The sequence below is a fragment of the Chroicocephalus ridibundus genome, chromosome 7, assembly GCF_963924245.1.
Source record: "Chroicocephalus ridibundus chromosome 7, bChrRid1.1, whole genome shotgun sequence".
In the NCBI taxonomy this organism is placed as follows: domain Eukaryota; kingdom Metazoa; phylum Chordata; class Aves; order Charadriiformes; family Laridae; genus Chroicocephalus; species Chroicocephalus ridibundus.
In genome coordinates this window covers 57,787,098-57,807,949 of record NC_086290.1, presented here as the reverse complement: position 1 = coordinate 57,807,949, position 20,852 = coordinate 57,787,098, and the positions used below count along the sequence as shown (strand labels likewise).

The following is a 20,852-nucleotide window of genomic DNA, read 5'->3' as shown; positions in this document are numbered from 1 at the left end:
GACAGCCCAGAATTGACCTGTACGCAGCACTGGTATGTCTGTGGCAGCACTTGTGTGACTGTGCCAATGAAAACCTGATTTATATATAACTGGATGGAGTTAATGTTCAGCCAGTAACTTTATATGACAGTTAAGCTTTAGACTTAGTTCAGAAAACATATTGGCTGAGAGGTTAACGGTGCATGATAGGATCTTGGCAGCAAACTTCTCTCTACTCCTCAACCACAAAAACAACTTCAGAAATGGATAGAGCCTGGGTCTACCTGGTGACAGGAGGATGTGGTTTTATAGGGGAGAGGATCGTAGAGCTCCTGTCTCAGCAAGACTACATCAAAGAAGTCAGAGTTTTTGATTCAGCAGCAAGAGAAGAAGTAGAAAAATTCACCACAGGTAAGAAAAGGGCATCAGCTTCTATTTAGCGGCCATAACCCTCCCTTTCAAGAGAGCTGGTATTATGTTGGAGATGCCATGGTTACAGGCATGGGGTAGGAACCTGGATTAAACAGAGTGCATGAATAACTTCCAGCTCAGAGAGATTTTTCAGCATAGGACTAAAAGCAAAAAGATCCATGGTGTGTAACCCCAGGAGATCTGCCACAGGGAGGATCTAAGCCCCCGAGTACCTGGCACAGGAACTTGGCTCACCCAGTTGTCTCTGCTCAACCAGTCTGACTAACAGCAAAGGGACAAAAAAACATGCTCCTGAACTGCTCCAACCAGTTACCAATTCTGAGAAAAATAACACAAAAATCCTGACAACAACAGAATCAAACTCAGCATCTGCTGCAGATAATGTGGAATAAATTACAGAAATAATTGAGAGAAATCTATAGTAGCCTTACTGTGCTGCACATAAAAAAGGAGAGGTGGGTGTCAGTAAACATGCTCAAAGATATTAAATTAATCCATTCGATCATATTCTGAGAGCTGCCTTCTGATGTTTCACCAGGGTTGATCGCAGTGAGGTATGTTGGGGAAAAGCAACCTGTTTTACCGGATTTGAGAATACCCACCCCAAACAAGCCAGCGCAGCTCACAGTGCTCTGTGTGGCTAATGGTGGGCCGGGACTACCTCCCTCCCACTGCCCAAACCTTCAGCTGCTTCGAATGGGAGAGGAAAAAATGATACGGGAGATCCTATCTGTTAGGAGGTATCAATAGAAAGGAAATATACTTAAAGCAAGTTAGAAGACTGCCAGGGAAATAATCACAATCAGAAACCCTCCCTCAGCAGACAAACTCACCAGACTGGTTTCCCCAGGCCGATTGCCTTAAAAGCACCCATAATTGAAAAAACCAAACCCAAACCTGTTTAAACCTTCAGGAGCTGCCATAATCCATGCTCCAGGAGAGGTCTGTGGCCGAACACCACAGCAAATGACAGCAAAATGAGGCAGAAGCAGCCCTCAAGGGCCATCCCAACCCCCCATTGCTTTTGCCCCAAGGCAGAATCAGCTCCCCACGACCGTCCTGACAGGTGTTTTTCTATCCTGTCCCCAGGCCACCTCGGGCGCCCAATTTCTGCACTGTAAGGCCATTACTGTTGGTACAGTCTAATCTGCAATTTAAGTCCCTGATTTCTCATCTAACCTTACAGGTAGAATAGGTCAATACTGTCCTTTTTCACAACAATCTTCATGATTTGAAAACCACAACCCCTTTCTAGTCCGTGCTGGTTTCTCCTTTAGGCTAAAACAGGTCTTGTGTGCTCCTCTCTCCTGCGCAGCTCACACCTTCTGTATTGCTGCGCATCGGCATTGCTCTCTTCTGGGAGAGCACGAGGTTAGGACAGAGCTGTGGCCTTCCCAGTGCCGAGAAAACTGTCATACCTTTTTGACAGTCGCAAGAGGCTGCAGACAGGCAATAGCTCCTGAGCTGCCCTGGCCCGGTTTAATTCTCTCGTGAAGACCCACTGCCTCTTCCCCACTAAGCAAACAACTTCTCTTTGTGCCTATCAGATTTCACCTTTTTGTTTTCCAGACTCTATTAGTTACATTCAGCTTGTACTCTAATCCTCCAGCAAACTTCGAGTGCCTCCCAGTCTGATGTTATCTGCCGATTTAATGAACAAATCTGCCAGATTCTTGACGAAAAAAATAAAAAAAGACTCAAATACAGCAATACACCCTGGAGAGCCCCAGGGCAGCCACCTACCACAGCTGGCAATTCCCTGGGAACTGTAATTCAGCTAGCTTTGTGCTCACCCTAATGTGGCTTACTTAGACCACATTTTACCAACTCGCTTATGAGAATGACACAGAGTTTCCAAAGCCCTTCTAAAATCAAGATAGATGACATGGACCTGTTCTACAATATCCGTACAGCCTGTTAACTTGTCATAAGAACAAAGGAGATTTATCCAACTTGATTTGTTCTTGACAAATCCATGTCAGCTGCTTCTATTCTCCTTATTATCCCACAGGTGCTCACACACATGTTGTCTAAGTGTGTGTTCCTGAATTTCCTGGGGTTGAAATCAAGCTGTTCTGTAATTTCCTGCCTCTCCTTTACCTCCTTTCTAAGCACAGGTGTTTCATTTACTCTACTGCAGTCTTCCAGTGCCTCCTCCAAAAGTTCTCCAAAGTAGCTGATAGTGCGATAAAGCTGCAGTGACACCCATCGCCTCTTTAGTAGCCCTGCATAAAGCTCATGGGGCCTTATCAATTGGAAAATTTCTCCTGGTTGCCTTGTATCCCCCCTGGATACGAGGCCTCCCTGGCTGAGTTCTCATTGTTCCCTTGTTGGTCTTAATTGCACCAGCTGCCTTAAGACAGGTGAGGCAAAAGAGGCTATTTAACCCTTGAGCCTGGGTGCTTACGGGCTTTCCCTCACCACTATGCAGCAGCAAAATCCTTCTCCATGAGGTTGCTGACACCCTGCTCCACCTTTCGGCACTGGCAGAGACTCTCAGCAGGAGCATCCTCCTCCGCACTCTGGTCCTCCAGGCAAGTGTGCTACCCCTACTGTGTGGGCAGTGCCTTCTTTCCTTTTGTGCTCTATTCTTGCTGAATCAAGTCTATGTTTTAACATGAAATCAATTTAATATTAAAACTCCTATGAGCTAGTCCACCAAATCTTGGTTATGCTAATAAGAAATCAGCTTGACCCTTTTGTAAAACTTCTGCCTCTTCCTACACATCCTGCTTCTTAGCAATGCTCAGCCAGCTGACCTGCTTTCTTGAACTGTGTCTCTCCTTTGAGTTTGTGAGGAAAAACCCTGTTCTTTCAGCCTCTTGTCCCGGTAGTGGTTCACTGCAGGCTTCCATATCTTAATACTTCCACAGCTGGAGTCACAAACTCTTCCCTAAGCTGCATGATCCTTCAGAAGCCACTACTCTGATCCCTGGCTGCATGGGGCTCTCCAACAAGCCGCCAGCCCAGAGCACAGGAGACCTCTCCTTCCCAAAGCCCCGAGGAGGGCAGCTTCCTAGCTTCTTGCTGGCCTGTTCCCAACTACACTTAAATCTTACAACACTCTCAAAGCAAGAAAAGTAGCAGGAGATGCCAAAGTAGCCATGTATGGAACAGCTATTTTGAGGGAGGGAAAAAGGAGATATGAAAAAAACCCCAACAGTTCTGAGAAATTTCCTATGAAACTTTTTAACCTGATACATTCTTTTTCCCTTCCCATCTATAGTATTTACAATTTAAATAAAGCCCTGTGCAATGTCCCTCGAATTCACCTGGTGTTATTCCCAGTAAGCTCTAAAAATCTCCTGTCTTAAGGAAGTTGTTAGGCAGGGCCTCACCCGTTCACAGGTACAGCAGCAAGCCCTGTACCCAGCCCCGGCCGGTAACTCCAGTAACAGTTGCAGTAACTGGCCAACAGCCCCCCATTCTTGCTCAGCACCGTCCTCGCATACACACTAGAAATTTGCAGTGACAGCCACGGTTATTCTGGCCCACAGTTGGTGCAAACTGGCAAAGTGCCGTGCTGAATTAAACCAGGTCTGTCTTGGATTCAAAAATAGGGATGGATTTTCCCCTGGTGTGATGTATTCAAATGGCACAGTGGTTAGAGTGTGCTTCAGCCTGCCCTGCAGAGAAGCAAGCTTTGCAAGCCAGATCCTCACTCTGCAAGAAGGGTAGGATGCAGATTTGTACTTTTGTACTGCATCTATGGTTATATTCTTTTTCTCCAGCTACCACTCATGTGACAGTGATGAAAGGAGACATTCGAGACTACAATCTGCTCCTTGCCGCCATGCAGGGAGTTCACGTGGTTATTCACACAGCTGCTATTATGGACTACAGAAACACTGTGCCCTTTTGGGAAATGAGAGATGTCAACGTTGGGGGTAAGCTCTTTAAAACAAGCAATTAAATACAGCCTTAAATTCACACGCCTTGATGTAGTCACACAAGAGGCTACAACACACATATCCCCTCTGGTTTAGTGCTCCCGTGTCCCCTGAATTTCACACATACCACTCTGCTTTGGGATGAGAAAGGTGCCTGGGACCCTTCCTTTCCAGCGGGGAAGTTTCTGCCTTTGCCCCTCTGTCCTTCCTCAGGGCAGGCCATGCTGCTCCTCTCCACTGCTAAAGCTTCGTCTTAGGAGTCAAATCTGGACCCAGTTATTATATAGTTATTCTGGTCAAGGGTTTAACTTTCAGTAATACTAGTAGTGAGGTGATTCAGAACATGCCTATAGTGGTAAGAAACTGTTTAGTATGTGACAAGGACAGCAATTAAAAGTTAACTCCTGTTCCAGATAGCTTACAGCTTTCCCAGGGAGAAAAATCTACACTATACACCAATGCCACTATACCAGTTGAACTGCATCCGCGCTGTGAAGGGGTGATGTTATTTTAATTATAGTCAGAGTTCACAACTATTACATGTCTACAAGCCGTGCATAACTGAGAGCTCCACAGCACTTTCTTCCTATCACCAAGAGCCGATTTCGTGTTAGGTGCAAGATCTGCTTAAAGAAAATCTGTTCATAAATCTAGGAAATAAGCACAGGCTATAAAAATAATGAAATCCCTATTACAGCAGCAATTCCAATGGCACCTCAGGCTGTTAGCTACTAAAATAGTTGTTAACCACAAGGAAGGAATTTTATATATTTTTTATATATATATATCTCAAACTCGATTACTGCTTAGGGCTCCTACTATTTGCTGATGCATTCAAGGGCAACATTTAAATTCCATCCTTCTTTTCATAGCTGTAGTTGTTTTCAAAACCAGATGCTTTTAAGAGCCTGTACCGTGCATGTGTACTGAGAATATTCAGAGCCCGAGGGTTCCCGCTGCCTTTTAATGGCTTTGTGAGATCTTCCCTTCGTTGTCTGTTTGCTATGAGGAAGGTACTTCAGCGTAGTGAGGTTTGTACAGATAGCAGCGAACACTGGGCAACTCCCCTGTTCAGCAAACCAAACACTCTTGCAGATGTTTGTGACATTCCCAGAAAACCACACACACAAAAATTTTTCCCATGTGACGGGTGACTGAGAGCCTCTTGGAGGAGCACAGTTTGAGATGTCTTAACAGGAGCCTTATTTTCAGAGACAAACTATTCTGCATTTTTGCCTCCCCTTGGATGGCTTCACGTAGACCTCCCTGACATGAGGCTGCTGCCCTCACTAGGACTTCTCAAAATCTTCAATCGGGAGATTAGTCTAAAGTTTTCTACTAAAATCATAGCACGTAAAGGAATAAAAATGAACTGTATTTGATACCTGCTGTAGACTACATGGAAAAAAAACCAACCATAGGGTCAGGACGGGTCAACTATATAATGCTCTAGCTGGTTCCTCTCTGAAACTCAGGCCACAGAAATTCATTCAATTACTGCCTTAAGCCCAACAATTTGTGGCTAAATTGGACTATGCCTTTTCAAAAGACTTTTTGCCTAGAATTAAGGACTGCAAGTTAATGGGCTATCTATCATGTCTTTCAACAAGCCATAACAATGCTGAAGAGTATTAGTGTGGCTATGGTTAATTACCATTTCTGGCAAAAATTTACATCTCTTCTGCTTTGATTCTCTCCCCTTTCAGCCACTGACTGCTGAATCCTGTTATAGTCTTGTTGACTAGATTGAAGAGCCCTCTTCTACAAGAATTATTTCTTCCATCTAGCTGCTTAAAGACTTTTTAATCTGCTTTTTGTTAAGCTGAATGGATTTTAACTCAGCTGTTTCCAGTGATGTTTCTCAACAGGGGTTCTCAGTTAACTTTCCATATTGTGATAGGCTCATGGAGAAGTAAATTGATTCTTTTCCACCATGTCTTCATACTGATTCATGCCCTCTGAAATTATCCTAAACTCAGGATTTCCTTGACAATTTCAGATTATGCCCTTAACGAAGTGAACAGAGAAATCACAAGCCCTCCCCACACAAGGCTCAAGGGCAGAGCCTGATTAGCCAGGTATAAATAGTATGGAGACTTCCGGAAACCACCCCCACGAGTGGCCTCCTTTAAGACCTGCCTCATCAGATTTGAAGCCCCTCAGTATACAACCATGGTTATGCTGTTGTCATTGAGGTTCTCATAGAATCAACTTGAATCAAAATCACAATGAATGCAACAACAGGAATTGAGGCAAGGTGGTTAATGTTTGTCCTTCCCAACCTACCCCCCAGGTACTGAAAATGTGTTAAGAGCCTGCTGTGACCTGAACATCCCGTATGTTGTCTACACAAGCTCCATTGCTGCGGTGGGACCCAATATCTCACACGAGCCCATGTTCAGGTAAGGCTAAGCAAATCTTTGCCATCACTCTGGATTTCTGGTTAAACAGCAATGAAACTGCAGCCAGATGGAGATTTTTCCTGTGGCTATGAAGGAGAAGATATGTGTTCCCCTTCCTGTCCATTCCTCATCCCTGTGGAACCACATCCCTATGCAACCACACATCCTCCCAACCTAAACTTGACCAGTAGTGGACACCACTGATTGAAAGAGTTGGTTGAGATGTATGACCCAACTGCACCTCCAGACTGTCCCCTGTACCACTCTGCTCCTCTAAGCTCTAAAATCAGTTTCAGATAAGGTCTCAGATTCTTAAGGCTTGTGATATGGTCAAGCTGTAACCTGCTGTTGGCTCAGAGTTTTTGCTCTCCCCTCACACCAAGTCAATCCAAAAGGCAGGTGATGCTCTACTGTTACCCACCCACTCTCCCTCCTCTTTTCAGCTCCATAGTGAATTGACAGCAAGCCTGTACCCATCTCCTATTATCAAATGTGGTCAAATGTATACAGACTATTTTAGCACTATCTCAGAGGAGAGTTAGTTGGCCACATAGTTTTAGGGGCCAGATGCATTTGGTGTGAAGTCGCCCCACAGTATTCATGTGTAGTTACACTCTTGTGTGACCTGGATCTGACCTGTAAATTGCACCCTTCTATCCCTCAAAATCCTTCTTTCTGGCAATACGCTTACGAGGGCTAACTCCTGGACTTTACACTCCTGGGCATTATGATCAACACATCTCCCCTGTATGTGGCTCCTCTGAGACTGACCCACAGACCCAGAAGAAGCAGCAGAACTTTAGAAAACTGGCTGCTGGAAAGGTGGGATTTGGAGCAATACAAAGACGGGTCAAAATTACGGGGTGGAAGGTTTCCTATAGGACTTTGATATCTAGAACTGACTTCCACAATCAGCTGACGTTCCTGCTCAGGACTCAGCATCTGGATACCTTTTGTATTCATGGGGCAACAGTACTTGCACCTTGAGAACTGGGCTGATATTTCTGAAGACCAGGAGCTGAAGTTTTAGGTTAAATTTGAAGTCAAGTGGAGATAGCTGCAGTCTGATACGTACCATTGTAAGGCTCCTTGCTGATTTCAAGCATCGTTGTAGCCATACAGACTGCTCAAACCATGGAAACTTTTGGGCAAGGGGAACTGGCTCAAAGTCAAGTTTTTTCTCTATAGGCAGCCAGTCTAGACGCAGCTGGCTTCAGTCATTTGGCTCTAGAAATTTGAGCCCAGCCAGAAAACACTGCTTAAGACATAACTTTAAATGACCTGCAAGCCTAAATTTCATGCTCGCAAGTAAGCTAAGGCATAACCCAGTTGTTTTGAAAAGTGTTTAAACACCCAAATCTGTAGAATAAATGTCTGGCTTAGGAAAAAAAAAATCCATGAGAGCAACAAACCTCAATCCACTTGGGACCATGAGCACTACGGGCTCTGTGTCACTGAAAAGCTGGAATTTAGTCATTAGCACATCCAAATCATTTCTAAAAAGGAAGGCAGATACAGGCACATCCTTGTTAGTATTTTAGTCCTGTGACTTAAGAGACAGATGTCTTGAAAAACCTACCCCAAATCTTGCCTGAGAGGACAGTCCTTTGGCTTGTAATGGTAGTACCAATGGGTGCAAGCACAAACCCACCTGGGCTGATGCTCATAGAGCTACACATGAACACCCTCTGCCCACCAACTCCCAATCCTTCCTCCCCACAAACGCAAATAAAACCACCACCTACAGCCTTTAACTTGTTTTGCAGAACACACTCGGGTTCTCCCATGATGCTGGGAGAAAGCCCGAGAGAGTGGTCCTTGTTCTCCAATGGTTTTGATTTTGAACTAAGGGAATGACAGAATACGAAATGAGAGAAGAGTCAGACCCCCAGTAAAAAATTACACCACTTGTCTCAATAGGGAGCCCAGTGAAGATTGGAAGGCAACGTAATACAGCTCTGTTTTCCAGATTGAAAGCACAGGGGATGCAGCTTTCCCCTTCCTCCTCTTCTCATCTCCCCCGTCCCCACCCAGTCTGTTCTGCCCTTCTCCCTCACAGTCCATGATCCTGCCTGCCTTCCTTTTTCTCTGTCCCCTTTCTCCATCATTCCTTGTATAATTTTATTTAACTCACTTTTACGTGCTTGGGAATAGACACAGATAAAGCACGATTAGTCTCTGGACAGGGTGATGGGTGCAGGGATAATGCTCACACCTCAGCATCCGACAATAATAGAAAATGCCTCTGTCAGTCTCAATCCCTCTGAGACAGCCACCGCTGAGATACCTTCTGACAATGCTGCTCCAGTCTTATTAGCGTTCAGTTATGTGTGATCGTTTTGAAAAGCAAGAGCATTATGCTGAGCTCTTTGTTACTACCAGTCTTCAAAAGGGGTGGGGGAAGGCAAACACGAGCAGAGCTCTGCAGCCCAGGAACGGCAGGCAGGTTTGCCCCTTTGTGAAGCTGCTGCTTTTCAAAAGCTTTGCAAGGCAAAAAATAAATTTGGATTAAAAAAAGAAAGCAATTAAAACTAGAACTTCTAGATAACCCCCCTAATTGTCTTGGGCCTCTCCCCGGCTTGCAACAAACCGTGCACAATCAATCTGTTGTCTTGCTTGTTTTCTGGTTTGTCTCTTGCTCATCACCCGTAAACACAGGGAAGGGGAGGAGGGCTTTGTGATAAAAGCCTAGGGTACGCAGGGAGGCTGTACTTCTGATGCTCCTAATTTATTTCTGTAGCTGTAGCACAAGAAGGCCCTGATCTCACCTGGGATATCTGACACATGATACTAGACTGCCAAACAGGCAAGAGAAAGGCAACAGCATTATCCACCTTTTACACATGGAGATCTGAGCGCAGAGAAGAGTAAGCAAGTTGCCCAAGGTCAAACATCAAGCCTGAGTCAGAGTTTGCTCTCCCAAGGCCCAGTGTTTGACAAAAAGACCTCTGCTGCAGATTTGATGCATGAACTCATCACAGGCCACTAAACCCTTCCAAGGGGTGCATCCAAGCCCCATCTGCAAAAGGAGCGTGATAATCCTTCATTGCCCTGTGCGGGGGTACCCTATGCCTGGCAAAGCCTCGTGTTTGCCTAGGGTGAATTTCTCTAGGAGAGCAAAATACAGAGTAAATTAATTTAAAAATGTGAAAAAAGCCACTTGCAGCACACAGAGGGTGAGAGAGCCTGTCCATGCTAGTCATGGCAGCAAAGGAGCACGTGGCCATGTGGTATTCATGGGTGGTCCTTCCCAATGCTTCAAACAAGGTTTCTTCACTCCCCAGCTCCTCCAGAGCCCACTGAATCTGCTTAACCAAATCCTGCAATGGACTAATGTTGATCTAGAACCACTGGGACAAAATACCAATGCCCTGGTAGGCAATAGAGTGCTTTCTTGGTTCTCCTTGGAATTATTTCAGGGCCTATGAGGCCAGTTACATGTTGGATCCTATGGGCTTTCCTCCTTGCAGCGCTAAGTTAGGAGGCTGAGGAGTATGTTGTCTTCCATAGCGGCAAGCAAGTGACCCCAGCATGGCCACAAGCCCTGCTTGCCCTTAGTCACGGGTCCACTCCTTTGCTATTCCCATCTAGTGTAATTGCTAGGGGAGATGAAGGAATAATTCCAGCACACAAACCCACTGATTGCATGTCTTCCAGGAGATCACTAGCAGCTCTATCACATCACTGGTAAATGTCTCCCAACTCTAATCAACTCTGTGAGAAAATTAAGGAGCAGCTTCTCCTTTTGGTTTATGGCTCACAAGAGGCTTTTCTCTACCTCTAATTAAAAAAATGAAGTAGGATTGCTCTCATTTTCCTGCTCTCCATCTTCTTGTGTTCTTTCCACCTTGTTCAGCGACTTGTGAGTTGCTTAAAAAGGTAACTCCTCTGCCTTCTAATTTGCCTGCCAGAATATTGTTTACGTCAATCACGCTATTAGACAAAAACAAATCCATCTCTCGGAAATCAAACCACCACCCTCAGGCAAACCTGCCTATGAACACCTAGAACCACACGGTATTTCTTAAGGCCTTGTTCCTCCCAAACTGCAGCAAGGATCTCAGATTCACATACTCAGAGCCAGTGGTAAGTCCCTGGAGAGCAGGCATTGCAGAGTAAATCACACTGTGACAAACATCTCCAAGGCCTGTGCTCTATTCCATGGTCACTCATCATCTCTCACAATCTATTTCAGAGGAAATGAGGACACCAAATACAGTGGGGAAGTGGAGCTGCCTTATGGGAAGACAAAGGCCATGGCAGAAAAACTTGTATTTGAAGCCAACGGAAAAAAGGTACAAAAGTCAATGGTAGCACCCCTGGTGTTACAGCACAGGATGGGTGGAAGGAGAGAGATGGTTAGAAAGATCCCACAACTCATATCTAAGTGTGTATCCAACTGCTGCCTTGGCTTGGTGCATAAACCACATTACCAAAGCCTGATATTCCCACACCATCAGGAAGCTGCCAAAGTCTCACCAGATCAAAGGGTGCTGCCCTTTGAGCCTGTGCTTTAACTCCACGGGAAGGAATGTGACTTTGGAAAGAGCTGTGTTAAATTAGGGCCCAAGAAACCAGGTTCACCTAGTTCATCCTGCATAAAGGTCTAATTTAAGAGTGATATAAGAATCAAAAATACTAGTGTACCCAGAGTCAGTCACATACCTAAGTTAGCTGGCTAGTCTTTTTAGACTCCCAATACTGTTGGCAGACAGATGAGTTCTTCTAGAGGATGAAGTAGAATGTAAAAATGAGATTTGTGTCCTAAATCACTGCCTGGAGCACCTCTCTCTCCTGGTTACAGTTTGATGCCAGAGAGATTAGCTGGCTTCCTCTGGTACCTGACTTTGGTTGTTGCAAATACTAACTCATACCTCAGAACTGCAGACAAGTTAATGTCCCTCCATCCAACATCTCTCACTGAGCACCACACGAGTGCAGAAGTGCTACGAAAATAAAAAAAAAAAGTCAAACTGGGCACCTCCTTGCATTTTCAGGGACTCAAACCAGGCCCTAAGTGTCCAGAGCACCTCTGCAAAGGTTCACTCCTCTAGCCTAGTATTCTCAGGTTTTGGTTTTATCTGGCAATCCCAACATCACCGCAGAAGATTTCATCTCTGAATCCATCCCTCACTAACATCCCTCCCTGATTTTACAGCTGAGCAACGGTGGTAAACTCACAACCTGCATTATCCGTCCAAACACAGTGTATGGGGAGAAAGCATCGTTTCTTCAAGAGCTGTATTTGTTAGCCAAAGCCAGGAAAGGTGTGTTGAACTACCTGGAGCCTGAAAACACAGAGCGTAATAACACATACGTGGGTGAGTGAATGATTGCTCTCTTTGCATGTGGTGCCACCAGGCTGTTTTAGTCACGGGGGATTTTACACGTCAGCTTAACCATAATCTTCCAAAACAGATAGATGAGTATGGTGAACGAGCACTAATATTTTTACAACCATAAAACTTAGACTAGCTAAGAGAATTTTTAAAACAGTTGTTTACATTCTCCTGTTTTTCCTTGGAAGGGTTTTCTTTTTTTTCTTCCCCTCAACATAGGGAAAATGCTGTTTAGCTGTTTAGAAAACTGAAAAAAAAAAGTCAATGGAAAAAAGGAGAGAGATCTAATCTTTCTTTTTCTAGGTAAACATTTCAATGGATATATGGGGAGAGAGAGAGAAATTCAGGCAATATTTAAAAAATGTTTTTGGTTTGAAATAACACTTAATTTTTTCTTTATTAGAAGAAATTAAACTAACACTGCTTGTAAAATTCCTTGAAAAAAAGGCTGTACTACATAACTGATTTTAGCAAGCACAAGAAACTACTCACAGAACCTACAGAAACAGTTTGTTGTGGTGTTGAATGCATTTCAGGGGAGTGTAACTCCCCATTAAATCATGCAGAGTTTTAGTTATTTCTGTACAGCACGCTTATATGTCTTTTTCCAAAAGTGCACATAACAGTAGTTTGAAAATGCTGTTAGAGAAGAATCAGGCCTAGATAAATCAAGTGACTTCTTCAAAGGCTCACAGCAGCGCCAGGAATAAAACTCTCGAGCGCTGCCTCCCATTCATCCTGCTCTCACTACAAAACACTGCCCTTTCGCTTCCCATGAACCAGTATCACAAGGCACATTAATTGTCCAGCTCAAAGGGGAGACCAAAGGTTTAAAGGATCTTGGAGGCCTGGATTAACTGCTCAGTCTCTCTACAGTACAGCGGAGTAACACGATGAGCGCTTTCCCTACTTCACAGCGCTGAAGCCGGCAGATCCAACGTACTCGTTCTACAGTAAACAGGAAAATTTAGCTCCTCCTGAATACCTGTTTCTTTCCCCCTCTCATTTCTCCAGGGAACGTCGCATGGATGCATGTTCTTGCAGCAAGGAACTTGCAACTGAAACCAGACATACTCGCAGGACAAGTGTATTATTCCTATGATGACACTCCAACAAGAAAAGGTTTTCTGATAAGGCATCGGCTGTTGTCCTCTATGGACCCCTCAGTGAGACTAGGCTCACACATCCCTTACTGGAAGATGTGGTTAATGATACAATTGCACAGGATAATCAAGGTTATCCTGTACCCTTTCTGGAAGCCACCGGCTTTCATAAACTTGCCTTTACTGAACACAATAGTCACCACCTTCTCCTATGAGACAGACAAAGCCTGGAGGCACTTTGGGTACAAACCCCTCTTCACCTGGGAAGAGAGCAAGCACAGAACTGTGCAGTGGTTGAAAGCAGCTGCAGGGAACCTGGAACCCCCCCAGCCGCGTGACAAGAAGAACTAAGCAGCATGTTTGGGGTAAGGAGAGAGCTTATCACAGCATCAAGCTTCATCTGAACTTCACAACACACACAGCTCTCTGGCAGAAGTTTTGCAAACACTGAGACATCCCAGTACAGAGAAAGAGCAAAACTCGCTGGCTGCAAAAAAAACCCCTTGGCCTGCCAACAACTCAGGTATTTTAAGTGTCGTATGAATGACCAGGGTGCATTTGAAAGCATCCTCTTGCAGGTACGTGCGCACAGATGCAGGGCTTGCTGGCCTCACTCATTCCCACAGTGCCACCACTGCACCGGGATCCCTCACAGGAACAGGAGAGACAGGTTCAGATGAGAGATGGTGCGCAGCAAACACCTTTTTGATAAAATTAGTTAACCAGTTTTGTTCCACAGCCTGACCAGCCTCCATCCCTTTCCATGCTCAGCAAATGGACCTCTCCCTTGCCCTGGTCTCAGGTAGCTGGTGGGATGCCTGTACCTGCCTCATGCTCAAGGGGTCTTCAGTGATAATTTTGGTGAAGGCAAGGAAAGCCCAGCAAGTTCTTGCTCTGTTTTGGGGTTTAATAAAAAAAAAAAAAAAGTAATTCCCTTTTCCAGAGCTACTTTTTTTGAGATGCTTCCTGTTATTCTTAATGTGTGGAATGTTATATCTGTTTTAAAATATTATCCCTGTAAAAGGAAACTTCCAATCTCTTGCGCTAACAATGTGTAGGCTGACTTACTTTCTAATCGTACGGATGGATAACTGATGTCTACAAGCTTAGGGGTGGAATTCATATAGTTTGTAACTCAAATTCTCTTACCTCGCAGCACTCCAGCAGCAAAGCAAAACAAATTAAAGCCCACGTTCTGCTGCTGCACTGGCAGACAGCAACTTCAGTGAAGGCCTTAGGGCCTGTGTTTATGCTAAATAATGTCTGAACTTCAGGAGGAAGAGGTCATTTCAACTCATTCCATGGCACTGGAGCTACACAGTCCACACAGCAGTATTTCACAGATGATATTTTCCTAACACACGTAGGTCAGGCACTTCCAGAAGATTCACTACAAAAACTGTAGTCTGTACCAGTTTACCATCTCCTCTATTTTTAATAGAGACTGTTAAACCTACATTAAGCACTACAGAGATTTCAGTTTTCACTTGAGCTTGGAGGAATGGGATATTTTTACAATACTGGTTCAAATCTTAAAATTAATTCTGTTGGTATCACACTTCTGTGTTCTGCAAATACATACCCATCTCTTGAGGTTTCCTACAGTAAAAGTGTACACATGTACAAAAAAAGTCTATTTTAATTACAAGTGCCCTAATCCTCCTGGAAAAAGCAAGTTTCAGCATGGCATCCTTGATAGAAATGATCAAAATTTGCTTCTTGTTAGTCACAGTAATTACCCAGGAAGGAAAACAAAGCAATATGGTGTGAATTGCCAAGTTAACTTCACTGAAATTCACCCTCACAAGAGATTTCTTTGAAAAATGAGATTACAAGTCAGAAGTCATTTATTCTGGTAATTCACTAATAATTTCATATAACAAAGTAATTTGGGGGAAACTATTGCAATCTGCTCATAGAGAATTTGGGAAGGCAAAGCGTGTAAGTTACCAGTTCCCTACTGTATTTTTCTCCTACCATTTGTGCTGGGAGGTTTGGCTGGGTTTTCTATTTCACTAAAAATTCCCTTTGCAGTTTTTTGCCATTATTCAAATGGTAGACGACAGCTTGCTACGAATTTGAAAGAAATATACACCCAATTTCTCATGCGCGTTGCCATAGTATAACAACGTTGACCTCAACAGGTTTCAATGCTTCTGAAACCTTGGGTTTATCTTGCCAAAAAAGAGCCACTGGGTGGAGCTGCAAGTCTGTGAGACAGGTACCTTTCCCTCAGGAGTTCAAGTGTTCCAACTGCTTTTGCTATAGCTGTTTTTTAAAATAATCGAAAGATCTGCCCAGAGAGTGGGGCTGATGGACGGGCTGGGGGTCTCCGACCCTCCGGGTTTGTCCTCAGTCTGCAGCATTTGGAGTTTTGGCCTTCCCTTGCCTGACTGGATGCAGTCATCATTTTATCTCCACATAGTCACATAATCAGAGAGCCTGAGGAAATTATTTTTCCACTCAGAACTCATTAGAAAAAAATAAAAGTTTGCTTTCTATTTTTAAAAACAGAATTAAATACGGCACTCTGCCCTTTGAGAAAACTTGTGCAAGTATAAGAGCTGATGCCTTCAGTCCCCTTCAGAGCCCTTGTGGGCTTTGGAGCTGCTGAAGGTATCAGATGGGACAGTTGTTGAGGCCCAATGCCATCCCAGAGATCAATGCTTTACAAGCTTTGCTGCTTTCAGAAACCTTGCTGGGAACCTCATCGTGCTTTTGTTCCTGTTCTGCTCATCATCACCTATGCTTTTGATGGTTCTCAGGACACAGATGACATGCAGGATAAGGAGCAGGGATTTTTAAAGGTAGTTAAGTGCAGGACTTTTCAAAAGGATCTGAATTAGTCGGCTGCTTAGCTTATTTTATACCTACCCACCTCCCAGGCTGTGACAAAAGCAAGTAGAGGATTCCCTTTCCCTGCTCATGGTAGAAATGGGGGGAAAAAGTTAGACAGCAAAGCCTCTGTGCTGTTTTCCAAAAAGATGAGTAAGCTTCCTTTGGCTGCCCTGCATTTTGGCTCCTCCAAGCTAATGCTGCTGCAGACTTCCTGTTAGATCCTTGATTTTATCAGATTATAACTTGTTTTCTCCTGGCAATGCTTTAATTCTTTCTACTGCACTGGGCTGTCATTGGCTTTTCTTTTCAGGGTCTCAGCCCTATTATGTAACAGCAGCAGCAAAAAGCGAGGGAAAAAAAATATTTCAGATCTGTTTCTACTTCTGGAGAGGAGCCTTTGTGCACAATTACTCATCCAAGAGATTCAGCAGGTATAACTGCTTCCCCCAGGGGCTCCATTATATAATTGGATTTCAGCCATACAAATTAAATCCTATCTTACCCCTTAGTTAAGCCAGGCAGTAAGTATTTAATGCTAATATCCCTGACAACTATTGCAGGGAGAAGCAGAGATGAAGCACAGAGGAGACAGATGCATGCCTTCTCTACCAGAGGAGCGGGGAGGATGAGCAAGGAGCGCATTGACAGAAAGACACCTGCTATATTTCAAACGCAGGTAAACTTCCCCAGCGCAAGCCATGGTGTCTGCTGGAGTTGTCGGCTGAGCTGGAACACGGTTCTCCCTTCATTTTCCATCTTCCAATGTCCCCATGCGTGCACTGAGCATTCACCCCCGCAACGCGCACACACACACACTTCAAAGAGCCACATGCCTAACCCTGTTTGAGTTTCTATGGAAGTCTCTGTTCTTGTGCAATGTCTGAAGGAAGCAAGTTTGGTAATATTAAAACTCAAGCCAAACACATAAACAAGCAAAGAATCTCCAAATTAAAAGGAAAATCTCAACTGAGTTACTCATTCATCTGCATTTTCTGTTGCGTTCTGTCTTCTCCTGGCATGTTTCTTTTAGACAAAGCCCTCTGGGCAGAGACCATCTCTTTTGGTGTCTGGTACATCAGTCACATAGTTAGTACATAGTAATAAAGGAAAATAGATTCACGGTAGGAGTTAAACCAGTCAGTCTGGTACTGTAATTGGAACATAATCTCATATTGACAGTATTTAACACAGGATGCGCAGGGAACAGATGGCAGCATGCCCGGCCTCAATCGTTCTGCAAATATTGGAAAGAGATTTTCCAAGTCCAGCTCCTGAACCTCATCTCCGATGTCGGAAGCTTTGCTTCCCCAAACGGACCTAGATCCACTCGCTAATCCTGGTTAAAGCCCAACACACCCATGTACTCCTGACATGGAGCAGACAACCTGGCTAGCACCACTTCTATTGCTAACTGTCTCACAAATATTTAAGGAGATATTTGAAAAAGCATCAAGGGAAAAAGTCTCCAACATCCGTTGGTACAAGCCCTCCCAAACCTCTCGACACGCTCGCAGCCTTTCCCTTACAGACACAGATCTTGCCTGTGCCACAACACACGAACCCTTGTGCGCTTTCAGGGTCAGGGATACCCACCAGCTGATCAGCAATTGGCAATAAATTGAGTTGTTGGCAATAACGAGTTGTTCCTTTCTCTAAGCCTAAAATGCTGAGCTAAAGCAGGTGAGAGGCGAGGAAGCACATTCATGGCCAAGATGTATCTTACGGTATGGAGTGCAACTCTGCAAGTGCAGACGCAAACTCAGCTTTCCAAGGCTATGGGAGAAGTATATTATGTTTCTTATGTCTGCTAAAGGAAGTTTAAATTGATTTTTCTCTATTTCAGCAATTAATTCCCATTAATCAACTTACTGTACAATGCTGCACTATAATTCACAAGTTTTATGTATTATATGAATAAAATTGCACATATATTTTTATGTGATTTTCATTTAATTGAATTCTAAGGAGATTTATCTGCTGGGTTATTAATAAATCTTAATATGGCCTATAACACTCAATTGATATTTAATTAACCTGCAATAACTGCCTTGTAAAATGTAAATTAAATGCTTTATTTTTCCAGGCATATAACCTTAAATCAAATTCTTCATTCTACCAGCAAAGCAAAAAGGAGTGGGGAAAAAACAAGATTGCAGGCAACCAAGCCTTAGACCTGAAAATATTTGATGTTTAAAGAGGTTCAAAATGGAAGCCGGATCCAGGCTTTGTAATCAGTTCTCCCAAGGAAGTACTTTTCCACTGTCTCCCCACCTTTAAAGATCACAAGAATCTGGGTGGATTTAGATGAAACATCAAAATCTCAGGAGACTTGAAGAGAAATGAGAGGCGCCCATTATTAATAATAAGGTTGCAAATTCCCATAGGTATTGTGGTATTTGGCATTTTTCTTAAAGTCTTGGCTCCTAGAGTCACATTATCAAACAAGAATGTCAATTTTCATTTAAAAATGAAAAAAAGAAAGTTGTTAAAGACCTTTGATAGGGGAAGAAGTTTGCAAACCTAAATGTCAAAGGCATGAGAACTAAGAGACAAAAATACATAAAATTTGATCCTTATCTTTAAAAGTATCAGAACTTTTTGAGAGACTTGAGATGTTTGAAAACTGGGAGGTGGCAACAAATGATCAAAACAGCCTTTATGAGAAAAGATGAGAACAGTCCAAATTATATTTTAAGATCAAACTGTTCTCCTCCCCCTCCCCTAGCAATTTACATAGATCTACATTAAATACTGCAAACTGCATCAACAACTATTTCTGATTTCAAAACTTGGATAGCTAGTTACCTTTGCAAAGTGATTTGAAAACTTCCTGAGCGTACGTCTGTCTAAAATTGATAGGCCTATAAAGTTTTACTGCCATAGCATCTAAACTTAGTATATCTTTCTTTTTTTTAATGCATGGAGCGGCCAATCTGTCTTACAATGTTTTATTAAATAGGGTATTTCCACCAAAGGACAGTAACCCTTACTGTCTGTAATCTGTCTGCATTAGATCACTTTAAAAGGTATTAAATGAAAATCAAAAGTTAAATGTACCATGGATTTTAAAGGTGTCACAGCATGGAAGAATAAAAATGAAGAGAATGGATTCTGACTTGCAATGAATGAACGGAAATAAATCCAGATCTTCTGTAATGGAAAGCCTGTCCTCCCTCGCTGTTCATCCTCTCCAGTCACTCATTCGCCGCCCTGCTCCCCTAACTGACAGCCCGGGAGCCCCACTCAGCCTAACCAAGCGCAGGGATTCTGCCCAGGAACTCGCGGGGCCGAGGGATTTCTCAAACGGCTCCGGCATGCTGTAGAGCAGGAGGGTACGTGATCCTGCCGTCCCGTAGTGACTCAAGGGCTCGCGTGAATTGCATTGCCTAGAAAAGCATTGCTGACTAGCCCAAATTTTGCCACTCTCACACTTTGCAAGCAGCTTTGCTGCTTCAGAAGAGGAGTACCCGGAGCGGGGAGTCAGCAGATGCAAGTGGCCTCATGCTCGCAATAATTGACTGGAATTTTGCAGACCTGGGTTTAATCCCCAGCTCCAGCATGGACTCACTGGGTAATTTACAGCTGGTTTCTTCCTCTCTGTCTCTCTGCATTTTATGATTTTGGCAATTGATCAGAATTAGCCTCCTCTCCTTCTCTTACCTTTCATCTTTTTAATGGAGAACGTATCCTGCAAGCGTGCTTTGTCGGATCTGCTGTCAGCCGTCGCTGGAGGGGAGCTGAGCCCAGCCTGAGTCTGCAGACCACAGCTCCTTCCCAGGACACTTGGGTTTTACTCTACTGGATAAACATTGACACGCTAGATTTTTTTTGCCCCCCTCAAAGTAGGTTTCTGATTGAGCTGAATCTAGCACAGCTCTCATTAAGGACTGACCATGACTGACAGTTTACATTTACTTGGGTAGCACTTTTTATCCAGCAAAGTCACCTGGGAGCTGCACTAAGAAGAAACACAGGAGTCCCATCTACCCACAGACTACTCCTAACGACACTCCTGGGAATTAAACCACAACATGAGGAACAAATGTAATAGATCAAAAATTGGGGGGCTGCAAGTTCTCAGAAGTGCTTAGGACCTGACAGGCTCCCCACAGAAATTTTACCACTAAGTTTAATAAAAACAGAAGTAAGCCAAGTGTAGGACTGCTGGTGGCCCCTGCGTGAACAGTCTCTCTCTCGGGGATCTAAAAGCAGACCCACCATCACCTGAATGACTTCTCTCTGCCCTGACCACTGGACTATCCTATAGTCACACCCACGTCTAGCCCCAGTCCTAAATCCCTTTATGACCATACCACCCGCCTCTTAAATCCCCACTCCCATCTCCTTTCCTTTGAGAAACACAGCAGGCTAAATATTCCTGACATTTCCATGATGCTCAAAGTCACCTTTTGTACAGGGCTCTCACAGCAACAGGAACAGTGGGAATTCACCTGCTCGGCAGATACGGTTGATAGCAAACCTGTTTCACAGCAAGTAACCAAGAAGCAAAGCGTCTACAGTCCTGCTGCTGCTGATACTGCTGGGAGTAATCCCACTTGCTTATACGGAGATAGGTACTGGCTATGGGGGATCCTTAACAGAAGACAGACACAGCACTTGCAAGCTCTGCCTTTCTCAAAATTCACATCTGGAAATGAGCAATTGAGCAAAAACCAGCCCCACGAGACACATCTAAGTCAGCCCATCTTAATATTGGGCACATGCTGTGCCCAATACTATCACACGTTGCCGTGCATTCAAATGATTAATGGTTCAACATAAAACTCACATAGCATTGCACAGTGGTACTGTAGCACATCACCTAGATCAATACACACGCCTTGCCCCAGGAGAAGAACTGGGATTTTT

General features: G+C 44.0%; 1 protein-coding gene and 1 long non-coding RNA gene across 4 annotated transcripts in view; one reads left to right on the top strand and one right to left on the bottom strand.

Moving 5' to 3' along the window:
- Nucleotides 1–1,428, bottom strand: part of LOC134518977 (uncharacterized) — a 29,361-nt gene extending 27,933 nt beyond the window's left edge. Inside the window, exon 1 of the long non-coding RNA XR_010072102.1 lies at nucleotides 1,309–1,428. This is a non-coding gene — a long non-coding RNA (uncharacterized LOC134518977). The remainder of the gene's footprint in view (nucleotides 1–1,308) is intronic.
- LOC134518972 (3 beta-hydroxysteroid dehydrogenase type 7-like) lies at nucleotides 168–20,325 on the top strand. 3 transcript variants are annotated; one of them, XR_010072101.1, is made up of 8 exons: nucleotides 168–390; nucleotides 4,143–4,298; nucleotides 6,595–6,703; nucleotides 10,899–10,998; nucleotides 11,862–12,024; nucleotides 13,057–13,510; nucleotides 16,294–16,414; nucleotides 16,544–20,325. XR_010072101.1 is itself a non-coding variant. In XM_063342419.1 (7 exons), exons 1-6 carry the CDS (start codon nucleotides 183–185, stop codon nucleotides 13,494–13,496), a joined length of 1,176 nt encoding a protein of 391 aa, XP_063198489.1. In that variant the 5' UTR covers nucleotides 168–182; the 3' UTR covers nucleotides 13,497–13,510; nucleotides 16,544–20,321. The 3 variants fall into 3 exon arrangements, 2 of the variants coding, with proteins under 2 accessions (XP_063198489.1, XP_063198488.1); XM_063342419.1 differs by lacking the exon at nucleotides 16,294–16,414 and having other exon boundaries at nucleotides 16,544–20,321; XM_063342418.1 differs by lacking the exons at nucleotides 16,294–16,414; nucleotides 16,544–20,325 and having other exon boundaries at nucleotides 13,057–16,287.
- Nucleotides 20,326–20,852: the final 527 nt, after the last annotated feature.